Source organism: Notolepis coatsorum (genome assembly GCF_963971535.1).
Source record: "Notolepis coatsorum genome assembly, chromosome: 11".
Lineage (NCBI taxonomy): Eukaryota > Metazoa > Chordata > Actinopteri > Aulopiformes > Paralepididae > Notolepis > Notolepis coatsorum.
Window position 1 is genome coordinate 53,167,180 of NC_140175.1, and position 27,307 is coordinate 53,194,486.

At 43.5% G+C, this 27,307-nt stretch overlaps 2 protein-coding genes across 3 annotated transcripts in view; one reads left to right on the top strand and one right to left on the bottom strand.

Annotated features, from left to right (window-relative positions):
- Window positions 1-382, top strand: part of rhof (ras homolog family member F) — a 40,971-nt gene extending 40,589 nt beyond the window's left edge. The window contains exon 6 of the mRNA XM_084324526.1: window positions 137-382. Coding sequence (XP_084180652.1) covers window positions 137-292 — 156 coding nt within the window. The 3' untranslated portion in view covers window positions 293-382. The remainder of the gene's footprint in view (window positions 1-136) is intronic.
- A 5,159-nt stretch (window positions 383-5,541) lies between these two features.
- tmem120b (transmembrane protein 120B) overlaps window positions 5,542-27,307 on the bottom strand; it is a 48,146-nt gene continuing 26,380 nt past the window's right edge. For both annotated transcript variants that reach the window (XM_084324302.1, XM_084324301.1), the window contains 6 exons: window positions 23,148-23,213; window positions 22,726-22,787; window positions 20,752-20,844; window positions 11,154-11,218; window positions 9,754-9,822; window positions 5,542-9,610 (listed from right to left, as the gene is read on the bottom strand). In XM_084324302.1, the coding sequence (XP_084180428.1) occupies window positions 9,494-9,610; window positions 9,754-9,822; window positions 11,154-11,218; window positions 20,752-20,844; window positions 22,726-22,787; window positions 23,148-23,213 (472 nt within the window). In that variant the 3' untranslated portion in view covers window positions 5,542-9,493. The remainder of the gene's footprint in view (window positions 9,611-9,753; window positions 9,823-11,153; window positions 11,219-20,751; window positions 20,845-22,725; window positions 22,788-23,147; window positions 23,214-27,307) is intronic.

A 27,307-nucleotide genomic window follows, 5' to 3' on the forward strand; every position in this document is an offset into this window, starting at 1 on the left:
AAGCTCTCCCTCTCCAGGGGAAGGATGACAAGTTCTGCACAAATACCAATATGTATAGTCAAAGTTCACCATGAACATTCTTTAATCTTTCATCTTTAATTCCTCATGCCGCTGTCTCTCTGTGTGGCGTTTCCAGGGGGAACAGACTCGTCAACAGATAAATGCTGTGCTGTATCTGGAGTGTTCTGCCAAGTACCGTGAGAACGTGGAGGACATCTTCAGAGAAGCGACCAAGAAAGCCAGGGCTGCCAAACGGCGAGTCAAGAGCAGGAAAGGCTGTGTCATCCTGTGAAGTCGGCGTGTCAATGGGACATGCATTGGAGGGCCAGCGTTTCACACCAAGAGACTTATTTGCGGTGTCCGACCACAATGGCAAGACATGGCCGCCACAAATATATCTTTCTATCCCCCCCCCCCCCCCCCCCCCACATCTTGAGTGTGTTCCTCATTTTGCGCTCAGCCTGCTACCACCACAAACCTAAGAACCAGTGAGAACACTGGAATGGTTTCATTCTCCGACATCGTATTACTGGTACTTTGAATCAGCATGGCTGAGTTGATATTGGCTTTAGCCCTGAGAGACAGTGCTACTTCAGTTCAGACAGTGTGATTAGTCTCCTAGTGGTAAAGGGGAAGACATTTTTGAATGTTTCTATGACGACATTGACTCCTCCTTGTCTCGATTCTAGGAGGGGACATGATAAACATGCTCCATTCAGTCTGTAGGAGCTTTGGGTCCTCTATGCCTAAGACATCATCTAATTTCTCCTCACATGCTGTGCATCTGATGTTAAACCTCTAGTCTTATAGAGGAGGATGAGGCCTCAGCCCCAAAGTTCTCACAGAAGTTATTTATCACTTCTTACAATGTGATTAGTCTCAGTGATAACGAGGGAAGACATTTTCAAACATTTCTATGACACCGACCCATCCTCTTCTTATTATTCTAGATAAACCTCAGGTCCTGTGGTAGGAATGTTTTGTACTTTTGAAGTGCCTCTGTGACTTGATGAATGAATGTACTGTATATATGTATGTATGTATATGTATGTATGTACTGTATGTATGTATTGCTTATTTAAGTATCATGCCTCTATGTATTGCCAGCCTGCTAAACCCAAAGTGAGAACCTGCAACTCAGGTAAGGATTTCTTTAGGCATTCAACACCATATGGAACGTCATCTATCCAATTGTCACTTTACAAATTCACTCAAGCACAGCAGGTCCTGTGGTACGCATCTTTTGTTCCTTTGAATGTGACATTTACCTGCTCCAATGCTGCAGGGAAAAAGATGTCCCCATCGGGAGACATCCGGCTAGTCCCTGACCCTCCCCGGAGTTCTGATGGTTGTAGGGGACCTCAGCGGGTGCATTTGTCGGGCTCCCCGCCCTGCTCCGTTCCTGTGTCCCACTAGAGCAGAGCGCAGAGCTAGTACAAAATGTAACAAAGGTTATCCTATAACCCTAGTTACATGAGTTCTAGCGAGCGCTCTGCTCTCACTCACTGAGGACCCCTAATTGTCTTCCGAATAACGGTCAAGACTCGGGAAGAGCGGAAGTACGGTCACACCCCTCGCTTAAATGCATGGGCAGAAGTGGGCGTGGCCGGACAAGTGTAGGTGCATTGTAGCAGAAGCTTTCAGGTCACAATAGGTGACAAGGGATCATCCCACTAGAGCAGAGCGCTCGCTAGAACCCATGTAACTAGGGTTATACAGGGTTCCCACGCTTGCCTTGAAATTTTTTTCCATACTACCTCCTGATTTTCCAGGTACCATATTAAGTGATGATCTATAGGCCCCTGAAGTTTTCCGCCCTCATCCGCGCCCCCCTCCCCTCACACACACAACCCCCTAGGACACCTGACTACTTACTTGATTTAAAAGAAGTGCCAGTCAAGTCTACATTGTAAATGCTTAGAGATTATGTCTTATTGATAATATCAATGCATGAAATAATGCAACAAGCTGTAGATTAACAACAATTTATTGAACTGGAACACATGAGCACTGGGATTGATATATGTTCTCTCTTCCACTCCTCTCCTATCTCATCCTGTCCTCTCCTCTCCACACCTCCCCTCGTGTCCGCTCCTGTCTTCTCTTCTCAACTCCTCTCCACTGTTCTCCCTTTTCCTCTGTCATCCTCCTCTTCCATCTTCGCGGCCTCTTCTCTTCCTGGCTAACTGGCTCGTTATGAGAGCTAACGTTGGCTAGCTACTGTACCCGGCGCTGGCTAACTGGCTATCGTTATGAGAGCTAACGTTGGCTAGCTACTGTACCTGGCGCTGGCTAACTGGCTCGTTATGAGAGCTAACGTTGGCTAGCTACTGTACTTGGCGCTGGCTAACTGGTTCGTTATGAGAGCTAACGTTGGCTAGCTACTGTACCTGGCGCTGGCTAACTGGCTCGTTATGAGAGCTAACATTGGCTAGCTACTGTACCTGGCGCTGGCTAACTGGCTCGTTATGAGAGCTAACGTTGGCTAGCTACTGTACCTGGCGCTGGCTAACTGGCTCGTTATGAGAGCTAACGTTGGCTAGCTACTGTACCTGGCGCTGGCTAACTGGCTCGTTATGAGAGCTAACGTTGGTAGCTACTGTACCTGGCGCTGGCTAACTGCCTCGTTATGAGAGCTAACGTTGGTAGCTACTGTACCTGGCGCTGGCTAACTGCCTCGTTATGAGAGCCAACTTTGGCTAGCTACTGTACCTGGCGCTGGCTAACTGGCTCGTTATGAGAGCTAACGTTGGCTAGCTACTGTACCTGGCGCTGGCTAACTGGCTCGTTATGAGAGCTAACGTTGGCTAGCTACTGTACCTGGCGCTGGCTAACTGGCTCGTTATGAGAGCTAACGTTGGCTAGCTACTGTACCTGGCGCTGGCTAACTGGCTCGTTATGAGAGCTAACGTTGGCTAGCTACTGTACCTGGCGCTGGCTAACTGGCTCGTTATGAGAGCTAACGTTGGCTAGCTACTGTACCTGGCGCTGGCTAACTGGCTCGTTATGAGAGCTAACGTTGGCTAGCTAGTTAGCAAGATTGCACTGCTTACTAACTAACGTTGATAAACCCAGGTTTACCACACAGTTAAAACACAGCTACTTACATTTGAGGATAAACTTGCATAAGAAGTTTCACTGTAGATGCCAAGGCTCCCTTGGCTCACCAAGTTGCCTGCATCAAATTCCAACATCCAATATACCATATAGGATGCCAAGAGCATGCTCTACAACATGGGATCATCCATTTCTATCTACAGTAAAAGCTGTTCACATGTAAAGGGTTTTTATAAACTCATGTTAATTCTGTGCTCAATAGTTACATTTTATTACACATCATCCAATAAAATTTTCCAGGACAACTGTTTCTATTTCCATGAAATTGGTCACTTTTGCTCAGTTTCCATGCCTTTCCATACCTGGAAAATAAACAAATGAATCCCATGTTTTCAATGTTTTCCAGGTACCGTGGGAACCCTGTTATAGGATAACCTTCATTTCTACGATCGTAGCACACTGGTGCCCATATCCACAATATAGCATTCCAACTCATAATAGAGGCCCTTCACAGAATGATTAGGATGCCCATTTGTTCTCCATGTTGGAAGAAACAATGGTTGCTGTGTGTGTAAAGATATATATATATATATATTATATTTAAAAAAGAAAATGCAATACTTTGGTGTTTTATTACTGGATCTTGTAAACAAGTTACAGTAGAAGAGTAACATCATGCTTTTCCAGTGTTTTACCTACTCTACCACTGCACAGATATTAGCCATTTTCTTTCCAAAGTGGTTACCAATGGTAACAAGCAGCCATATTGGAAGGGAGACGGCTACAGAAAAATTATGTGCAAGGCCTCTATTGTTGTCTATTGTCTATCTTTGCCTTGATGCTTCCTCCAGGTCTCATGGAATTTCATTTTCATATTTTCAAACTGGTTCATACTGCTTTGTGAGGCACTGGAGATTCCCCAATCACCCTATGTCACCACCCTTTCTTTTATATAAAACTATATTTCACATGAAAAATGTTTTAAACTTTTTGTATTTAGTTTTTAAATTCACCGTCTCAGGTTGTTCTTTTTCAACCACATTGAGATAACAGGAACCTTTCTGAAACCACATGTAAAGTAATTTCAATTAATCTTTTATAAATGTAATAACTGTGATAATTAATGAAACTTAAAAAAAAACTCTTAATCAACATTGGAAAATGGGACTTCTAAGAATGTGACTCCTGATTGGCTTATCCCCTGTGACTCCTCCCCCAACTTTTAAAATATTCACAACATACTATATGAATTACAGTACCTCTGACACTGAGGAAGTTGGCAATGATTAAACACTGCAATACTCGTTTGTTAATGTGAACAATACTCTTCTAGAGCTGCGCTAATATTCAGTAACAGCTCCCTCTAGTGTTGGTTCCAATTCACTCAATTAAATCAATCAAAGGAAGTGGGTTTTATTCAAATGTAAATTCTTGGCACAAGTAGGTTAGTCTATCCACCCCATTGGAACATAATTGATAATGAATACCTAGCATCATTACATAAACTGCAATTTCCATTTTGAATTGAGAATGATTTGACCTCAACCCAGGATAGAAATATCATTTGTTTGTATTAAGTGAAGATTTATCCTAGATTCCATCAAATAACTTTTATGCACTTCTTGAATTCCATCTTATGATGGTTTGAAAGAAAATGATAAATAACATGTAAAAAAGAAAAGTATGAAAGTGATCCTGCAGCACTGATACTTTGGGTAGATACAAGAGATATAGCCTTTAATATGTGACAAAACATTTAATTTATGACATCAAGATATGTTATTGATAAATCACAACCTTGGCTTGGATTTGGTTGTAATCTCAAAACATGTGCCAAGAACCTTTTATAAATGTGGCCTGGTGTGTTTGACATGGAGCAGCTAACAGTTCATAAACAAGACATAGGGGTTAAATGCCTTGCTCAAGGGCACTTCAGCTGTAACTGTTGCGAGAGAGGACCTCTACTCCCGGTTGTTACAAGCATGATTTGCAAACGTTTAGTTACCACCTCCTATACCTTAGAATGGAACAGACATGAGATAACGTCTCTCAACAAGGCCTTCAGTTTGCTTTAACTCATTCCCCAACCCAAATAGTGAAAGAAATAATAAGATAGTTCCCCTTTAAAGGTAGAATGTGTAATGCTGCCAAACATCGACCTCTAGGCAGAAGAGCCCTGCTCAATATTGCACTTTGTTTACATTTTTGGTCTGATGTGTGGTTTGAGTGGAGAGCGGTTGCTACTGAAATTCAGTTCAATACGTTACTAAAATCCAATCAGACCAAACATTTTTAATTACAAATTAAAAAGCACAATACCAGGGGGGGCTCTTTTGCCTATAGGTCAAATTTTTACGGCATTACAGATACTAGCTTTAAATAATATATAAAAAAATTAGAACACACAGAACAGAAAACATACCATCTTTAAATCAGATGTTTTTATTTCATTTTAGTTTTACATAGAATGTACATGATGTGAAAATTTAAGTAGCAGTTGTCAGCCGTCTCGTTACTGATGTTGAGGCACAGGTTGCAGTCTTCAATACTGAGGGTCCCTACAGTCTGTCAGAGAATTCCTAGTCTGTCAGAGGCTCCCTATAATCTGTCGGAGACTACCTCGAGTCTGTCAGAGACTCCCTACAGTCAGTCAGAAGCTCCCTATAATCTGTCAGAGACTACCTCGAGTCTGTCAGAGACTCCCTACAGTTGGTCAGAGGCTAGTAATTCAGAAGCTCCCTAGTCTTGTTGGAAGCTCCCAACAGTCAGAAGCTCCGTAGTCTTGTCAGCTACAATCAGAGCAGGAAACCCTTTGGTCAGCTGGCCACAGGGGCTGGTAAGTTTAGAACTCCACCAACCGGTTCAATTTCTTAGCAGCCAAAGTAGTTTAAAAGAATTGAAGACAGGTTGGCTACTGGCCAAAGATTGACAAGACTTACCAGCCACAACAAAAACATAGCATGGTGGCTAGTGCTAGTTTCAAGCCCTGGCTACAATGCAGACATGAAGTCTTCTGTGCGTTGTGGCAGCTGTTTTCAGATATTTTGGTCTACAACTCAACATGCTTTAACGTTTCCCTACGACAAAAAGTTACACATCTACAGCGGCTCCAAAGAGGTTCCCTTCAGTCACAGGATGCATTCTGGGTAATGAAAGGAAACCAACTCTCGGGTCTTTGGGTCTTCTGAAGAAATTACTGAGGGGGCTCAGTACGTGAGTACTCAAAAAAATAATAATAATATCAATGTGTCAACAATTATTGTCCAGAAAGACAAGTGAGAAGTTACATACGACTCCCGAGACATCTCAAAAGAGCCAATTTAAGGTTCATTTGAAAATACAGGAATTACTGTAATCATTTTACCCCACTACCCCCTGGGAACTTTATTAAAACAGAACAGACAACAGTGACAGGCTACAGGGAGGATAAGGCGTTAAGAGCCGTGCCACTATACTCATGTCATCCCAAATACCCCTACAGAACACCAACCAGGTGACTTTTAAACAGAGCAGTAGATCCAGGATTTGGCCATAATTGGAATGGTTACACATTTAATAATTCATGTTGGTCAGTCATTTGATCAAAAATAATCCAGCACATTCTTTTTGTTCAACAGTCTCACTAGTCTACAGTACCATTGCTTCTAGCAGCATTTTGTTCAGAATTCTGCAGCAAACTATCAAGGTGAAACAACCTTCCCTCATCAGTACAACACATACAACTGTAAATCTCAAAAACGATATCTACTGGACATTTTCCAGTGGAGTTTCTCTGCCTTGGTTCAGGTCTTGTGTAAATGCCTGATAAAACAGTGTCCATTTCACCACCAGTGACAAAACAGACTGAAGAAAAATTATAGCCTAGAAGTTTACCCAAACTGAATAATAACAAAACAGCATATACCAGCTGCCATCTCAGCAGAGTGGACATTTTAATCTAAATAACTTTATCTACTTTAGTTTGTTCCTACTAGCAATGGAATTATTCTGAAAAGGTGAAAGAACAATAGTGTTTTCTATGTGATCGAAGGCAGTAGTTCTTGAGTATAGTCTTAATGGTCTAGCATGGTATGGTAGGGTTGGGTTTGTGTCTCCATTGCATTTCTTTCAAAATTCACACCAACAACTGTCCCAGTCGGCTTTGGCCAGGTCTGGCCAGGTTGTCTAAAGATAATGGAGACGCTCACTGTGTGCCAGACAGGCCACAGCACGGCTAAACCCTGGCTAGTGATGACAAAGCATACATATGATGAACCCAGTGTTGTAGCTTGGCCAACTGTGACAGAGGAAGAGATTGAGCAAATTCACACGACATACTAACTAACCCACAGAGAGCAGTGGTTATAGAGATGCTCCTCCCAAGAGACTAATAAACTAATGGCAGTGGTTCTTCTCTCACGTGAAGGCCCTCTTAATTGAGGCAATTAGCCCCATTTTATTTTATTCCACTAAACCCCATCTGAGAAGATATTTGTTGTTACATATGATCCAGAATTCCATTAACTGCCTACTGTAGGTGGGGAGACGATAGAGAGCAGAGTAGTAATTCTCATACATTCTCACTGTACTAACTTTTAATGAAGAAAATATTGGAACCCCCTGGACCACTGAACTATGGCTTTAGCGTCACGCCGCCTGAAGGCAGTAGCACTGCTGACAGTACAATGCTAAGCCCAGGAACAAGACAAGTTTGAATATAACTCAACAACAGGCCAGAGTTAGGGTCAGTCCACTTTCAAGCCAATCCAATATAGAATGGTTAGACCTTGAGTCAGTGTATAGAATGGTAAGACTGAGTCAGTACAGTATAATGGTAAGACGGTGAGTCAGTACAGTAGAATGGTAAGACCGTAAGTCAGTGTATAGAATGGTAAGACTGAGTCAGTATAGAATGGTAAGACCGTGAGTCAGTATATGCAGTAAAATGGTGGTAAGACTGAGTCGGTATATACAGTAGAATGGTAAGACCGTAAGTCAGTGTATAGAATGGTAAGACCTTGAGTCAGTGTCATAGAAACAAGAAAATGGCCTCGTAAGCACCGTTTCTCAGTGTTGAAAATATACTGCGAGCATCCCATCCTCGCCATATCGTTCTACAATCAAACCAGGGAGGAGATTTTCCTCACAATTCAAATATTGAAGATCGCTTGGCATGAGAGGTTTTGCGGTCCAACGAATGAGCAAATAACCCGCAACTTCTCGTTGACATGTTGAACATGTTTGACTTTGAGGGTGAATTGACCTCAACTCTTAGAAAAAACAAGCAGTCTCTAGGGCAGATTGGATACAACACCACTGTTAGAACACAGAGAGAGGACTACTAGCAGAGACATCCCTATTCAGAGGACTGACAGGCCTGTAGGACAAGAACATAGAGAGAGGACCACTAGCAGAGACATCCCTAGTCAGAGGACTGACAGTGACAGGCCTGTAGGACAAGCAGGCATCCAGAGTTCTGGAGTAAAAAAAAATGGCTGATCTGTTAGCTTTGAAATGGTGTGGACCCACATTAGCCAAGTTACGAGAAAAGAACTCAACACTCCAAAAGCAATATGAGGAGGGGGAGATTAGCACTACACGTGTAAAAACCTACAAGATACAAATAGCTAAATAACGGGATCACTATGCCTCGTACTCGAAATGTGTTCTACCTAGAGAGATAGTTCCGACTACTACTACTTCACAGAAGTATATGAAGTACATCTACACAACCGTATGGACTGCAGGTCTTCAAAAAGGCAAACTAACAGCGCTCTGATTTTAAATGGATGCTACCTAACGTTACCCTCTCTTTGAGTTGCATATCGTTTAGAAGAAAAGGCTCTCTCTCTCTTTACAAGTTCATGCACTGACAAGACAGAACAAACACCCAAATAAAACAACAACAACACATCCTGTCCAACATCGCTTGGTTATGTACAGGGTGAAAAGGGACAAAACGAACAGGACGGTCAGTGGTTCGTCAAGTCAGGTGAAGAAGACAACTCGTGTTGTGATTGAATGTGCAGCGCGGACAAACAAAAAAACAAAACAGGGATGGGTTTTCTTTTCCATTCTTACGTGAACACACACACGCGGAGACTCTGGTTCTTCTGGTTCCCTCGTGTTCTTTCCGTGTCATTTCTCTAAGTGTTGTCCTTGATCACATTCCTACAGAGGTTACTGGAAGCAAAAAAGAAAAGAAAAAAAGCGGCGAACACCAAACACTTTTGTCTTGATGTTTCCAAGGTCATCCTGAGGAGGAGACGCAGTTTCAGCTCGAGGTGGTTCTCCTGCTCCTGGCTCAGGCCCTCTGGATGTTGTGCAAGTTGGTAGTTCTGCTGAGGAGATACTGGCCCTCGTGGAGAGCATGAGCCGTCCCTTTAGGCTCCGTGTGTGTCTCTCTCTCTCTCTCTCTCTCTCTCTCTCTCTCTCTCTCTCTCTCTCTCTCCCTCCCTCATTCCCGCTTCTCAACCTTTCCTTGGTTTGTCTGAACTTTTTGGTGAACAACTTTTAACGTGGTGAGGAAGTTTCCCAAGAACAGGATGAGAAATGTCAGCGCCAACATAAATACCTAAAAGAAAAAAAGAAAAACACGACAGGAAAAAGGTGTCATTGTTTTATGATCAAACGCCTTGATGATCAAATGACAGACTTCCGCTTTTTCCTGTTCTGAACACCGCCGTAAGGCTATGCGCTTCCTCACAGGGCTCTTACCTGCCACTCCTTACAGTCCTCACGGCCTGCCAGGCTGAACAGGGTTATGGAGTTGTACAGCTGCCAGAACTACAGAGAGGAGAAAAGAGTCGGACACAGCGGTGGCAAACGTGTACAAACGTGAAAGACATTAGTTAGGCTTTCCTCCGTTTGTCAGAACAGTCAAGTGAAGGGAACCAGGAGTAAAACTGCAGAATAAATCTGCTGAAAAACCACAGTTTAAATATCTTCATGCTTTGTTCCTGTGACAAGCTTTACTATGTTACTGAGTCTTCAGTGTGTTGACTACTGTATGGGTTAGAGCAGTGGTTCTGAACCTTTACTATGTTCCTGGGACTTCAGTGTGTCGACTACCGAGAGGGCATACATACTCATCTCGCACCTTGTTGCCCATATGCGCATGTCCAGAGTTAACTATATTGTTTACACTGCCTTTTATTCTATATATATTTTTTTTTATAATTGTGTGACCTGTATGTCTTCTACTACCTGTACCTCTCCTCCCCCATGCTGCCTGAATTTCCCCAAGGGGATCAATAAAGGAATATATTATCTTATCTACTGTATGGGTTAACCGTTAAGAGCAGTGGTTCTTTCTCGCATCAAGGACCGACAAATTAAGCTGTTGGACCCTCATTTGATAACATTTAGTCTCAGTATACAGATTGTTATTTCTGCAGAATGTGTCACAGTGAATGCTTCTCTTCTAAGTCTGAGTTGCATGCATGTCCCTCATGGTCCAATATGTGGTCACTTGACACGGTCAAGGACCAATGGTATTGTTCGTCTAACAGTGCTAACAGTGCCAACAGGGTCTCAACAGTGTCTCAACAGTGTCACTTGGAGTGCATAGTAAGCATAGACAAACACGATCGAATATCAAATAATAATAAAATACACACAGTATAACATATATAGTCTCCATCTAGTCCCAAAGCCTCCACATTTTAGAGGGTCAAATTAGCAGGAGCTGCTGCTACAACAGAAGGCAAAGCAGAGGCTGTGCAGTGAGACAGCACTACTGTGACACTCTGGAGCTCTTTTTGCAGTGATACAGCACTACTGTGACACGGAGCTCTTTGTGCAGTGAGACAGCACTACTGTGACACTCTGAACTCTTTGTGCAGTGAGACAGCACTACTGTGACACTCGGGAGCTCTGTGTGCAGTGAGACAGCACTACTGTGACAGTCAGAGCTCTATGTGCAGTGAGACAGCACTACTGTGAGTCGGAGCTCTTTGTGCAGTGAGACAGCACTACTGTGACACTGAGCTCTTTGTGCAGTGAGACAGCAGTACTGTGACACTGAGCTCTTTGTGCAGTGAGACAGCACTACTGTGACAGTCAGAGCTCTTTGCCTTCATGAGGCAACGGATCAGTCTAGTCTGTGTTGAACTTACATGACCAAAGAACAGGCAAGGTAGAAGAAAGGTCAGCCCTCTCCACATCCACGACTGGAAACCCTCTGAGAGAAAACACACACACACATATAAGTCTTAAGTGTTTCTATGAGTGGATGGAAATTCAATTCATGAGTACTACAGAGGTCCTTATAAATTCATACACCTAGGTATTTAAATCTTGACATCAAGTCAGGCAGACCAGAGAGGGTGCAGGAGCACTCTTACCAAATGTAAGCTTATATCCAGGTAGCTTACTATCATAAATTTAATACATCTGTGGCACAGACCTGTTGGGATCAGTTATATAAATGAATAGGTCATCTGCATAAAGTGACAGCTTGCATTCCATCTCTATTTGAATTCCACTAATGTTGGGTTTGAGCAAATGGGACACCACTAGGGGTTCGATTGCCAGAGCGAACAATAGGGGGGGGGGGGGCACCCCTACCTTGTGCACCTCTTGTGATCAAACGGTTTAGATCGCACACTATTTGTGGCAATTTGACCTTTGGAAGCTCTATGTATTGTTTTGACATAGTTTATAAATTTGTCATGATATACGATCCTGTCGAATGCCTTTTCTGCATCCATAGAGAAGTCTAGCCTCAGTAGAGGAATCATGAATGTACTCTGGTAGGGCAATAAAACGCAGGTTCTTCATTCTTATACAGTCAGGTCCATAAATAGTTGGATATTAAGCTCACAATTGCTCTGTACACCACCACAATGGACTTGAAATGAAACAATCAAGATGTGCTTTAAGTGCAGACTTTCAGCTTTAATTTGAGGGTATTTACATACAAAATCCTAACCCAAAATCCAGTGTGACCCCACTTTTTAAGGGAGCAAAAGAAATAGAGACCAACTGATAATTACTCAAATTGTCACTTTTAATATTTGTTTGCAAATCCATTGCAGTCAATGACAGCCTGAAGTCTGGAACTCATAGACATCACCAGACGCTGTGTTTTATGATGCTCAGCCAGGCCTCTACTGCAACGGTCTTCAGTTCCTGCTTGTTCTTGGGCATTTTCTAGGGATGTCCGATATTGGCATAAAAATGTGATATCGGAAAATGTGGTATCGGTTTAAAAAAAAAGAAAAAAACAACAACATTTATTTAACCTTTATTTACCCAGGCAAGCAAGTAAGAACAAATTATTATTTAATTGATTGTCAAAGTATGCATACTGTTGTGTTAATTACACGACAAGAGATATGTAATGTTAATTACCTGAAATTATTCCGTTTTTGGGGGGGGGGGGGGGGACCCTGCATATATTGGTATCGGTTGATATCGGTTGATTAAGAGTTGGACAATATCGGTATATCGGTAAAAAAGCCAATATCGAGCATCCCTAGCATTTTCCCTTCAGTTTTGTCTTCCGCAAGTGAAATGCATGCTCAATTGGATTCAGGTCAGGTGATTGACTTGGCCATTGCAAAGCATTCCACTTCTTTGCCTTAAAAAAGTATTTGGTTGCTTTCACAGTATGCTTCGGGTCATTGTCCATCTGCACTGTGCCGTCCAATGAGTTCATGAAGCATTTGGCTGAATATGAGCAGATAATATTGCCCAAAACACTTCAGAAGTCATCCTGCTGCTTTTGTCAGCAGTCACATCATCAATAAATACAAGGGAACCAGTTCCATTGGCGGCCATACATTCCCACGCCATAACACTACCACCACCATGCTTCACTGATGAGGTGGTATGCTTTGGATCATGAGCAGAGTTTTCTTGATAACTTCTTTACCAGGAATTCTTGTCATCCACCACAGTTGTTTTCCGTGGTCTTCTGTGTCTTTTGGTGTTTCTGAACTCACCAGTGTGGTCTTTCTGTTTAAGAATGTACCAAAAAGTTGATCTGGTCACACCTATGTTTTTTCTATCTCTCTGATGAGTTTGTTTTGGTTTTTCAGTCTAATGATGCCTTGCTTCACTGATAGCAACAGATCTTTGGACCTCATATTGACAGTTGACAGCAACAGATTCCAAATGCAAATACCACTCCAGACCTTTTATCTGCTCCTTGTAAATTAAATAATGAGGGAATAACACACCTGGCCACGGAACAGCTGAGCAGCCAATTGTTCAATTTATTTTAGTCCCTTAATTTAACCTCTTAACTGGCACTGACCCGGCCCCGGGACCTCTTGAGGACGATTTTCCCACCGGCGCGACGTGCCACTTTGCCGAACTCTAGCGGCTCGGGTCTGCATTTTATTTAATACAATATATAGAGAATTAAAGCCCTATTTGTTACCCGTCGGTTGCCCTTTCAGGCGACAAAAACCATTAAGGTGTTCTTGAGTTACATGCCGATATGCGAGGCGTGCGCCAAAGTACACGGCAGAGCTTTTTTTCTTTTCGATTACCACCCCGACTCCCGAGGCTCTAGCTCCGTCAATCATTTGGCGATCTCGAAAATTACTGGACAGGGTTGTAGCCAATGAGTGTGGCTTTCCAATGTTACCCCAGGTGGGGATGTGCGAATCAGGGATTTAGGTGAAAAGTCACAAGCGAAAATTGGAAGAGAAAAAAGCGCAGAATGAATTGAATGTAGGTTGAATACTATTGAATGTAAGGTGAATATTATTGAATGTAGGGTGGATAATATTGAATGTAGGTTGAATATTATTGAATGTAGGGTGAATATTATTGAATGTAGGGTGAATATTATTGAATGAAGGGTGGATAATATTGAATGTAGGTTGAATATTATTTAATGCACTCCCCTCGCGCATCCTAAAGGAAGTACCTGACCCTGTTCTCCTCGTATTATTACCTCTACTAAATGCCTGCCTCAGCACTGGATGTGTCCCGACTGCCTTCAAGCATGCTGTGGTCCAGCCCCGGATAAAGAAGCCCAACCTCGATCCCTCTGTCTTTGCAAATTTTAGACCCATCTCACAATTACCATTTTTATCAAATCCTGGAGCGCATAGTCTACATACAGCTACAATCATTCCTTGAACACAACAACAACCATGATAAATTCCAATCTGGCTTTAAACCACGACACAGCACTGAAACGGCCCTCCTCAGTGTCTTAAATGACCTGATTTCAGCTGCTGATGCAGGCAACCCATCCCTACTACTACTACTCCTTGACCTCACAGCCGCCTTTGATACGGTAGATCACCACATCCTTTTAGCTCGCCTCAAGCATTACGTAGGCCTTAGGGGCCCCGTCTTAGACTGGTTCCGGTCCTACCTAAGTAATAGGACCTTCTCTGTCCAACTTGGTGACTTCACTTCCTCTGTGGCCCCCCTCACCTGCGGGGTGCCCCAAGGCTCGATATTGGGTCCCACCCTCTTCCTCCTATATATACTCCCCCTAGGCCAGATCCTGGCAAAACACAACATCTCTTTCCATTGCTTCGCCAATGACGTGCAGGTCTACCTCCCCCTAAAACCCACCCACAAGGGAAAACATCAATACAACCACTACTTGACTGCCTGGCAGAGATCAAGTGCTGGATGTCTGAAAACTCCCCGACACTAAATTAAGGGAAAACAGAGGTAATTGTTTTTAATAGTGCCCCCCCGGCCCCCCTCATCGACGCACTTGGTCCCCTGGGTCCAAACCTGTCCACCTCTGTCCAGGAACCTCGGGGTCATCTTCGACAGCAATTTTAAATTCGATAAACAGGTCAGCGCCGTAGTCAAAAACAGTTTTTACCACCTCAGACTCCTGGCAAAGACAAAGGCATACCTCTCCCAAAGTAACCTAGAGACGGTGATACATGCCTTTGTCACCACTCGTCTCGACTATTGCAATGCCCTCTACACAGGCATCGACAAATCCCTGTGTGACGGAGCGGCTCCATCACTGACTGCGGGCAGTGCGCATACTGTACATACACACACTCTTTCCATATACCATATAACCGTATAATGTAATGTGGTGCGTTTCATGTGGACAGCGCACATGGAAACACACACGCCATATGCCGCGGAGCAACGCACACACCAAACATTCCCTCCTGTCAGTTTTCTTAGGATGTCCGAATGTGCACAAACATTTCATTCCGTTTGTGGTTATAGCAGAATGACGTTCATTCAGCAAGACGTTCATTCATCACATCACATACACATTTATTACTCACATTGTCACGATGCATTCGCTTCGCTCTGCACTTCTCCTAGGTTGACGTATTGGCCAAGCAGAGCCACACATGTCCGCCAGGTTAAATGGGAGGGGTTGGCGCAAGGCCAGGATCACGTGAGCGATATTATTGTATTGTACCGTTTACTTGGTTGTCTTTAATCAAAACAGTTGGAAAGTATGTGTGATATAGTGGAGGATATATATTTTGTGTGTAGGAATTGGTTTAATGTGTTAATAATAATAATAATAATAATAGGTACATCCTGTTTAAAGCCTAGTGGGAGGGGCTATTGGATAGAAGAGAGCTGCTTTGGCCCAGGGAGGTCAGTTTTGAATGGACTGAGTTAAGGCCTCTACATGCTACAGCAACTTCAAAGCAACTTCAACACAACATCAGCGCGATTTCAGCGCGGTTGTTGTTTAGGGTCTTGTAGACTGTGTTGCGAGGAATCTGCGTACATGTCTCCAAAATCTAACCTAAACAACCGTTGCGTTGATATTGCGTAGCAGTGATTGGTTGGTTAGCGAATGGGGGCGGGGCTGTCATAGAATAATATAGGTATCGCAGAGAATACCATCCGCCATTGTTGTAGCCAGCCAGCGTTGATGCTAAATAATTAGCGTCACATAGCTGGCCTTTTTCTGAAAACCCAAGCACATATTGTTCCATAGCATACGCCTTCAGTTGATCATGACAAATCCTCTCTTACCTTGACGATAAAAAAGCCTCCATAATTTAGTAAATAAAGCTGTAGCCAGCCAGCTAGCATTGGTGCTATACAAAATGCTATCCACATTAGCTGCATAGCTAAATACAATGGTATCCTGAGGTAACTTTAACGTTAAATACAACGTTTGCTAGTCGAAATGACTGGACACACACAGGGACAAGTTAAACATCAATCAATGAATTTATTCCAATAGGTAGTTTGAGCTGCATGTGAGCCGGTCTTTCTCTCCTCTCCATTGGAAACGAATGAAGTTACGTTAAAAAGCAAAGAACCGGCTGACAAAGGTTAAGCTGCTAGCAACAGACACTATAATACTTCCGGTCGGGGAATTTCAAAATAAGAGCGACGACTAAAAGCACCGGAAATACGTTTATTTTGTACATAATCTAACGTTAACACGAACCTAAACTAACTTTAGATTAGTTTAGGTTCGTGTAACGTTAGATATTGTAAAAAATAAACGTATTTACGGTGCTTTTAGACTCGCTCTTTTATTTTGAAACCCCCCGCCCGGAAGTAAAAACTATGCTTATTTTTCTGCTTTTATCAATGGGTTGGTTGAGAAGGGAAGCGTCATCTATCTAGGGAACCTAGCTACATACGGGGTACAATGTTACATAGGCTGCGCGTTGATTTTGCAGAAGCATAAAGGTAGAGTGTCTGCAACACCGTTGCTTTGTCGATGTTGTGTCGAAGTTGCTTTGAATTTGCTGTAGCATGCAGAGGCCTTTACAGTGAAGGTAACCGGAATCCCTTTGAAAAACGTGTTGGTATTGCTTGTAGTAGAAGTAGTAGTGGATATACATTTACATTTACATTTACATTTAGTCATTTAGCTGACGCTTTTATCCAAAGCGACTTACAAGTTCTGTACGACAAGCCATCAGGAAGGGCACAACTCTATCAGCTGAGCAACAATGTTCATCAAAGTGTTGAGTGCTACAGTGTAGGTTAGTTTATTAGGACAAGTGCATGACAGTACGGTTAGTTAGGGTTAGATTTTTTTTTTTTTTTTTTAATTCAGATAATGGTTGAAGAAGTGCGTCTTTAGTCGACGGCGAAAGATTGGACGTGATTCGGCTGTCCTAACTGGGGTGGGTAGTTCATTCCACCATTGTGGGGCAAGGACTGAGAATAGGCGACTTCTCTTTGATGACCCTCCCGGAGCTTGGATAGGAGTAGGTCTGAGGCGGCCAGAAGATGCAGAGCGTAGGGGTCTTGAGGGTGTGTAGTTAGAGACCATTGACCGGAGGTAGGCGGGAGCGGTTCCCTTTGCCGCACGGTATGCTAGGTCGAGGGCCTTGAAGCGGATTCGTGCAGCAATGGGGAGCCAGTGCAGGTCCCTAAGAAGTGGGGTGACATGGGCCGACTTCGGTAGGTTTGAGATCAGGCGGGCCGCTGCGTTCTGAATGAGTTGAAGAGGCTTAGTGGCAGTGGCCGGGAGGCCAGCGAGCAGTGCATTGCAGTAGTCGAGGCGGGAGATGACTGTTGATTGGACGAGGAGTTGGGTGGCTTCTTTTGTCAGGAAGGGGCGTATCCTTCTGACGTTGCTCAGGAGGAATCGGCAGGTTCTGGTCGTCGCTGCGATGTGAGCAGAGAAGTTCAACTGGTCGTCGAGGACAACACCAAGGTTCTTGGCGGTCGGGGACGCAGTCACAGCTGCATTCTCGACTGTGATTGAAAGGTCGGTTAGGGGGGAGGATTTGGCCGGCAGGTGGAGCAATTCTGTTTTGCTTAGGTTCAGTTTGAGGTGGTTGGACGTCATCCAGGCTGAGATGTCGGACAGACAGGCCGAGATCCGCACAGAGACGTGGATATCTGAGGGAGGGAAGGAGAGGAAGAGTTGAGTATCGTCGGCATAACAATGGTAGGAGAAGCCATGAGACGTGATAATGTTACCCAGTGATTTAGTGTAGAGGGAGAAGAGAAGGGGTCCTAAAACCGAGCCCTGGGGGACACCCGTCCGCAGGGGGCGGGTGGCCGACAGGGTCCCTCTCCATGACACTTGGTAGGAGCGGTCATTGAGGTATGATGACAGCCATGTCAGCGCAGAGCCAGCCACTCCCATTCCTGCGAGGGCCGCAAGGAGGATCTGGTGGTTGACTGTGTCGAAGGCTGCAGATAGATCTAGGAGAATCAGGACAGAGGAGAGGCCTTTCGCTTTTGCTAAGTGAAGTGCCTCTGTGACCGCAATGAGGGCTGTCTCTGTGGAGTGACCAGTCCTGAAGCCTGACTGATTAGGGTCTAGGAGGTCATTCTGTAAGAGATAAGTAGTAAGTTGGTTGGATACAGCACGTTCAAGTGTTTTAGAAAGGAAGGAGAGAAGAGAGACAGGACGGTAGTTGCCTATGACAGTAGGGTTCAGGGTTGGTTTTTTTATGAGCGGCGTGACTCTGGCTTGTTTTAGGGAGGTGGGGACCACCCCCGAGTTGAGTGAGGAGTTGATGGTTGCAGTTAGGAATGGGAGGATGTCTGGTGCTATGGTCTGGAGGAGTGGGGAGGGATATTGTGTATTTAGACATTGTGTAGTGTTAAGTAGTAAGTATAGGGTATTTTGTTTTGTTACTTTCACTTTTCACATTTTTTGTAAAACTATATCACCTCTGCACTTTTGGGAGGTGGGAAATAAAAACCACCAACGAGATCCTTCCGACTACGCCCGTTTATGGGAGATTCAAAGGAGTTCGAGAGAGGACCCCGTCACACCCTGCTTCGCCGTCTACAACTGGTGCACCTCCTCACCAAAACAAAAAAACAAGCACATCAGCCCAGTTCTGGCCTCGCTCCACTGGCTGCCTGTTCGCTTTAGAATAGATTTTAAATTAGCCCTAAATGTTTTTTAAATCACTAAATGGGATGGCTCCTCCCTATCTATCCGAGCTCTTGCACCGCCACACCCCCCACCGATCCCTCAGATCAGCTGCTATTGGTGGTGCCTAGAACTAGGCTCAAGACTAGGGGAGACAGAGCCTTCTCCACCGCAGCGCCCAGACTGTGGAACAGCCTCCCTGTCAACATACGGGCCGCCCAGACCGCGCATGTTTTTAAATCACTTTTAAAAACCTACCTGTTCTCCCTGGCCTTCCCCCCCACTTAATCACCACTAGACCTCTGGCCCTTCTATCCTCTTTGTTTTACTGTGTCCTACCTGTTTTTAATTATATATCTTGCATCGTATTATTTTGTTTTTTTATCAACCTGCCTGTGAAGCACTTTGGTGCCAGCTGCCGCTGCTTGGAAATGTGCTATATAAATAAAATTGACTTGACTTGAATGTAGGGTGAAAACTATTGAATGTAAGGTGAATATTATTGAATGTAGGGTGGATAATATTGAATGTAGGTTGAATATTATTATTATTGAATGTAGGGTGAATATTATTGAATGAAGAGTGGATAATATTGGATGTAGGGTGAATATTATTGCATGTAATGTGAATACTATTGCATGTAGGGTGAATATAGGGTGAATAATATTGATTATATGGTTGTTACAAAGGGTCAGATTAAACCGAATATATATATTTATTGCCTGAGATCCTATGTATAATATTTGTATATCGTTTGATATCCCTTGTATATTCTTTGTACATATACACGGAATATCCCTTTACATGGTACAGGACAGACCATAATATTCGTTCTCCTATTGGAAGCGATCCCCTAGGCGCCAGTGACTTACCCCCCTAGAGCTGACTTGAAAGCTACCGACATGACTTGTCTTAACATGCCCGCTTCTGCCCATGAATACGGCTACCGAAAGCAGAGCGGCACTATTTGTCCACCGTACGTATAAATATGACCAGCGAATACAGAACTTCCTTTTCAGTTCGCCTTCAGTTCAGTCTGGTTCAGTTACCAAGTAAAGCCTTACCCACTACGCAACGTGCGGTACAGCAGGGCTCGTATTGCCTCAAATAGAGTCTCGTGTTATCCTAGTACGTTTGTTTAACGTATCGTTCGCTCCTTACTAGTAAAGGCCTTCATTACGAGTCAAAGACCACGTGAAGTGGGTAATTGTGAGTCTACATAGAGCACTTATTGCCGCGTGCAAATAAGGATAGTAACGTCAAGTTCAACTGTGAACCACGGACCAACCGGAGGATTTACCCCGGTGATTGCAGAGCCACCAGGCAGGATTATTATTCTTCATTGCTTTGACTGTGGCTGCTGGAGCAGAGAACCGCCTACCCCGCTGCTACTGTGGGATCTACACCTGCCCGTGAAGACATCACTCGAGCCCGTCTCTGTCGTACCAGAGGCTCCACGGCTTTCACCAGCGCGGCGCGCACATTGAGAGTACAGAGGCTGCCTTTCCCCGCTGCTCCAGGGAGTAAGATCGCCTCCGTGGAACCATTGACTTTCATAGAGCATTGCCTCCCCCTGCTGGCTTACAACCGGTAGTACACCCCCCTTCCCAGAATATACCAGAGATAATTCTTAATATTCAGTATTGACTTGCCTACGCACATTCTTTGCCTTATAAGCGCAACTAAGTAATGTAATGTAATACTATTTGATGTAATAAATATTCTAAACTAGTATTTGTGTGGAAACCGTTTCATTGTGGAAGTGTTCTAATCTAATATACTTGTGTACAGTAAGGCCAGTAATGTACATAACACGGTAGTAGTTTAATGATACTAATACTTGATTAATACAGTCAGGGAATTGTACCCCTCAGTTACAATGGTGATAATATTGAATATAGCATGAATACTATTGAATGTAGGGTGAACAGTAAACTCACCCACTGTGAGGTCTAGTTGGTTTCTCTCTCCCAGGGCTCGGAGCCTGTATAAGCAGCCACTCTGGTAGTAATACTGGAGAAACTGGACAAAGCCTGGAAAACACCACAAAATACACAGTACACATCACAGCATACCAGACTGGCAACAGCCACTTTATCCCGCTACGCTCCCTTCTAATGTCTCCCGTTTATCTCCCATAATATAAGTCTTGTATAGAATGTTCACGTAGTCCAACATGGCTGCCTGTAACCATTGGTAACTACTTTCAAAAGAAAATACCTAATTTATGTGCAGTGCTAGAGTAGGTAAAACACTGGAAAAGCATGATATTACTGTTCCACTGTGACTCTTTTGCAAGATCCAGTCATAAAACAGCAATCCATTACATTTTTGTAATTACATTTTACATTTCTCATAATAAGATAATATTATCATTAGGGATGTCCGATATTATCGGCCGATATTGGCATAAAAATGTGATATAGGAAAATATCTGTATCGGTATCAAATTCTAATTTTTTTTTTTACATTTATTTAACCTTTATTTACCCAGGCAAGCAAGTAAGAACAAATTATTATTTTATTTATTGTCAAAGTATGCATAATGTTGTGTTAATTACACGACAAGAGATATGTAATGTTAATTACCAGAAATTATTCCGTTTTGGGGGGGGGGGGGACCCTGCATACATCGGTATCGGTTGATATCGGTATCGGAAATTAAGAGTTAGACAATATCGGTATAGGTAAAAAAGCCAATATCAAGCATCCCTAATTATCATATTATATCCACACATAGCAATCGTTTCTTCCAAAATGGACAAATGGGCATCCTAAACATTCAGCGGGCCTTCACGCCAAATAAGTATTTATGTACCAGTGCTTTAGGCTGCTGAGTTTTATTTAAGCGTGTGCTGGTTAGGAGCGGGCCGATTGCTTGGCAGAAGTGCTGCTTGTAGTGTTGTGGAGACCCGTGGTATGGCTGCTTGTAGTGTTGTGGAGACCCGTGGAATGGCTGCTTAGTGTTGTGGAGACCCGTGGTATGGCTGCTTAGTGTTGTGGAGACCCGTGGTATGGCTGCTTAGTGTTGTGGAGACCCATGGTATGGCTGCTTGTAGTGTTGCAGAGACCTGTGGTATGGCTGCTTGTAGTGTTGTGGAGACCCGTGGAATGGCTGCTTGTAGTGTTGTGGAGACCCGTGGTATGGCTGCTTGTAGTGTTGTGGAGACCCGTGGTATGGCTGCTTGTAGTGTTGTGGAGACCCGTGGTATGGCTGCTTGTAGTGTTGTGGAGACCCGTGGTATGGCTGCTTGTAGTGTTGCAGAGACCTGTGGTATGGCTGCTTGTAGTGTTGTGGAGACCCGTGGTATGGCTGCTTGTAGTGTTGCAGAGACCTGTGGTATGGCTGCTTGTAGTGTTGTGGAGACCCGTGGTATGGCTGCTTGTAGTGTTGCAGAGACCCATGGTATGGCTGCTTGTAGCGTTCTAGAGAACGGCTCATCCGACCAACTTCACACTCAACACAGTACTCCCTTGGGTGCTTAGCAATACACCCACCAAGTGGGATGTCGATCGGATGACAGGTTCACGAGATATGTGTAAAATCTGTTGTTATAGCGGCATCAATGGCCAAATGGCCCCAAATTCGGCACTGCACTCCCCATGGTCCTCAGCAATACACCCGCCTAGCGTGAAGTCAATCGTCAGATGAACGGTTCTTGAGGTATACGAAAGACACACATAGATTCCTCCCTTTATAGTTAGATGTGTGCTCAGCAAGCCTGACACTGTTGGCCACTGAGCAGCTCCACTGGGAGCTCAAGGGGCTGATAATCCCTCTCACAGGTTAATGTTAGCAGATACATGTTATAGAACAACCAAGTGAGATCATGGACGGAGCATTAGGGCTACTTAAATTTTTTTAAATTAAAATTAAAAAGGAAGGGAAAAAAAACGAAGCCATAAACTCTTACTCTGGTAGATGGAGAAGGCCAGGAACTGATTCCTAAACCTCTGATACATGGGCCCCTCTGGCCTGGGGGACCACACAAACAGGTACAAGACAACGGCAGCTCAGAAAATTATTCATATACAAAACAATGTTTATAAACAAGTAAAGAGAAGTTTAGTGTTTTTTTTTTTTCTTTTTTTTTTTTTTTTTTTAAATACATTTCTTTAACCTTCTCTGAATCACCATGCACGTCCACCAGTGACTCAGTTACTGATATATTAGAGGTAAAAGGTATTTGCCTTTGCAAGACAATGGAGCTGAACACTAACTTCATGGATGAATTTTCTAATGAATCAAACAAGCATAGCAAAAACCTGAACCATCTCTTTTTAATTAAATGTACTTTCTGGAACAAAGTGACATCAATATCATAAAGTCACTCACCAGGTAAGCATAACTCCTGACAGAAAGGTAGACACATAATGATGAGACACCCACCAGCCTTTGATCCTGAAATGGAAAATGTTAATTAATACTGAACCAGAATATGAAGCAGAGAAGATTGACTAATTAATTTAATTAATTAATCTGAAACAAGGTCAATCTGTATATTTAGCTTCTGGAATTAATACTCTAAATAATCTAATCACTGAAATATAATCAAATGGTCATATCAAAGAAAAGGTTCTCTCATCAATTATATCGCCAGAGCAGACCGGTTTGTCAAGAACTTTGTTTTCTAAAAACAACTCTGTAGTCTGTCCCTTAACACTTTCAGTGCCAGCCATTAGACGCGGCCCTCTGTAGCAAGGCCAACGCTAGTTTTTTTTATGCTTTGATCGCCACCAACGGCATACGTTGTGGACTAACGTTACAGACACACATTCGGATCGATATGAAGACATGCTTGGATCAACGCAAGATTGATATCATATAGCCCTTACCTTGACTAGGATGTACCCCAAAAAGATATTCCAATTATTTTATCGCGATTCCAAGTATTGATGTCCATCGTGGAGCCAACATAATCCACCACACATCATGCGTCAGGAGCATTTGATTCTTCTCAATCCGACCGTTATAACCGCTCAGCTTGAGCAAAAAGAAAAACGACCCGGACCCATTAGATCGACGCACAGGCCAAGATACAAGGTTTCAAAGGGTGATCAATACCGCCATCTAGCTGGATGCGACCGGTATTGCACGGTATTTGGAGACCTCAGACTCATTCCCTATGGTAACAACAGGCTCCCTGGGTGGATAATGAATAAAAATATCGACTCGTTTTTGGCACTGAAAGTGTTAACAAGCAGAGGTACTCGCCAAGTCATTCCTGAGAAGTTTGTTCTACGTATAAAACAAGCTTATCTGTCCGCTCTGGCCTCAGTGATGACCAACTCCCTTAGATCCCCCTACATTAACACTTTCTGTGCCAGCCATGCGGTGCCCCGGAACCCTGTTGCGTGCCAACTTCAATGATAGAGCGCTCATATTTGCGAACGCATAAACTATATCTTAAATTATGGCTATGTGTATAATATGGCCGTCGCTTATCAATGACTTGTTTGCAGTCAACATTGTCGAAACGGATATTTATTTTTATTTTATTTTTAATAATCGGTTCATTTCCATTTTATACCATTTTGAAAAACTCGTTTTTTGAAAGTTTCAGGAAAATATAAAGATTCTGTGATAATCGCCCTTTAGTGGAATACACACAAAACTGTCATTTTTCGGCCTATTTATGAAAATAAATGCTAGATTATCGATAGTATACGTGTACTTATGCACGCTATAGAAGCGGGCTGAAAAATCGATTATCCATTTCCTGATCAGCACACACACACACACACACACACACAGGGCCCATGTTGATATCTGTGAAAAAAGCTCTGATTATCCCAAGACTGGTCAAATAGATTCCTTACCTCAGATCAGATGTTCTCCAAAAAGATTATTCCAATTCCTGATCGCCATTCCAAATATCGATCGCGTTTATTGATCCAACACTGGGTGGTCGAAACACCGATTCCACGCTGTTCTGATGGTCCACAATGAATCTGATCGGCTCGAGTTACATGCCTGAGAAGTAAAATGTGGAAGCAGGAATTTTCTTTTTCATGCGTTTCATTCAATCCAATGGGGTGCAGAACCATCCGGAGAGACGATAGGGGGCGGTATTTTCCCAATGGAGTTCAGAGAGAGTTCCAGTGGTAACGTGAGGCTAGATTGATGAAATATGAATGGAAATCGCTAATAATAAAAAAAAACAAGATCTCTCGTCGTTGGCACTGAACGGTTGGCATGAACTAACGAGAAATCTCGTCGTTGGCACTCAAAGTGTTAATATGCACACACTTATACGCAAGACAATTTCTGTAAATAATTTACCATTTTATTTGATCTTACCTCATTTTATATTTGATTGTATTTTAATCTTCTACTACTACTTATTGTTACCATTCATGTATTCATTGTCGTTTAATTGTGCACCATTTTTTTTAAACACAAAAAGGTCATTACCCGAAAGAACAGTGAGGGACCAGGGAGGGTTGGCCCCCTTTCCCCACTTGTATTTGTTCTTGCTACTTGTGACAGATGCAGTCTTGCAACTAGGGATAAAAACACAATGAAATAAAATAATAATAATAAATAATATATGCTTCTTAGCAGACTTCTTAGCTTAACATCACAGGGAACTAATGGAATAACTGGGGATGTTGTTTGCTCCTGACAAGAGTCTCAAAGTCTGGGGTAATGGTAGACAAAGCAACTCTGAGGTCATGCTCAATGTCCAATATGTTTATCTGCTTTGTCTTCAGCTGGACCAGAGCTGAGAAGCCACTTTCAAAGATAGGTAGTGCAAAAAAAATGTACACACACATCCGCGACCCACTCAAAATTGCCCCGCGACCCACCAGCGAAACACTGGTTTACATGGTCACGTCATTACGAAATAGGGCACTTAACCGTTTCACTGATAGGATCAGTTAAGACAAATTGGTACTCTGGGTTAACGGTTAACCCAGCAGTCAACAGAATGAGACATCTCCATGCCCCAGTATGGGCAAACAGAAAATAAGCACTGTGTTGGGACTCTGACGAGTTAATACAGTTCTTAACACGTTGGGTGCCGTTAACATAGAACTACGTTTCTGTCGCCCAACCGTTGAGTGCCGGCTACGTCACAGAAACTTAGATCTACGTTTTTCTCACGGTATTTCTTTTGATCGCTATTGCCATTCATAATTCAGCGGGGCACCTTGTGCATACTGTTCTGAGTGTGTCTGAGCTGGCAGACCGTCTTATACCGCCCTCTAACGCCTTCAGCCATTATTGCACCCCATTATAAACGGGTTAGTTTCTTTTCTCTACAGAGCTGCGGCGTGGGGGCGTGTCCTAAACACTCCGGCAAAACACACGCTTGTAGGGATGGTTTGGACTACTGACCCCGCCCGCCCGTTGAAGTGCAATGCCCAACAACGTCGGAGACAGGATCGCTGTGGATAACTGGAATGGCGATCAGAAATTGGATTTTTTTTTTGCATTACATCAGATACCAGGTAAGGACACTATATGAAAGCTTGCGTTGATCTGATATTTATTTCTACCGCGATTGAAGCCATCTGTGTTTTATGTGTGTGGCTGTCTTCCGTTGGGTTGCAGCGGGGGGGGGGGGGGGGGGGGGGGCGCCGCGCTCCAGGGCACATTCCATGTATTCACGAGGAAGGATAATAATGATAACTAGACAATTCCGCACGGGGGAAATTGTGAAAGTGTGGGTGTGCACCGCCGGCCAACGGGAGAGGGTCTCTCGCGAGTCTCTATGACAAACGTATTAAAATGACGACTCAGACTTTTCCGAGTTTTTGAAATTTTTCGGACTTTTCCGAGTTTTTGAAATTTCTGACTTTTCAGTTTCAGACTTCTCAGAGTTTTACATTTTTCGGACTTTTCAGAGTTTTTGAAAATTTCCGGACTTTTCCTCGTTTTTTTGAATTTTTCAGACTTTTCCGAGTTTAAATTTTTTTTCGGACTTTTCCGAGTTTTTGAAATATCCCTACCGAGTCCAATGGCACAACCCGCAAGTCTCTACGACAAACGGTTCAACAGATACACTAAGGGTGTGTGGCCTAAGGGGGCGTGGTCTAAGGATCGGGGGAGTGGTCAACATCGACCAATGAAAGAGGATATCCCTACTGAGTCCAATGGCACAACCCGCAAGTCTCTACGACAAACGGTTCAAGAGATACACTGAGGGGGTGTGGCCTAAGGGGGCGTGGTCTAAGGATCGGGGGAGTGGTCAACATCGACCAATGAAAGGATATCCCTACCGAGTCCAATGGGTCAACATAGACCAATGAAAGAGCACATCCCTACTGAGTACAATGACACAACCTGCAAGACAGAGGGCGCTGTCAAGCAATTCAGTACTGCTACACAGAGGGGCGATTAACACTTTGATTGCCGGAAGACGCTTTTAGGCGTCCTTCCCCGCCATGCTCAAGTTGCCGAAGACGCCGTAACTCGTCTTTGATATCAATATTTCAAAAATCTGTGATCGGATTCATATTTCCCATCCGCTGGCCTGAGACCCACCAAAA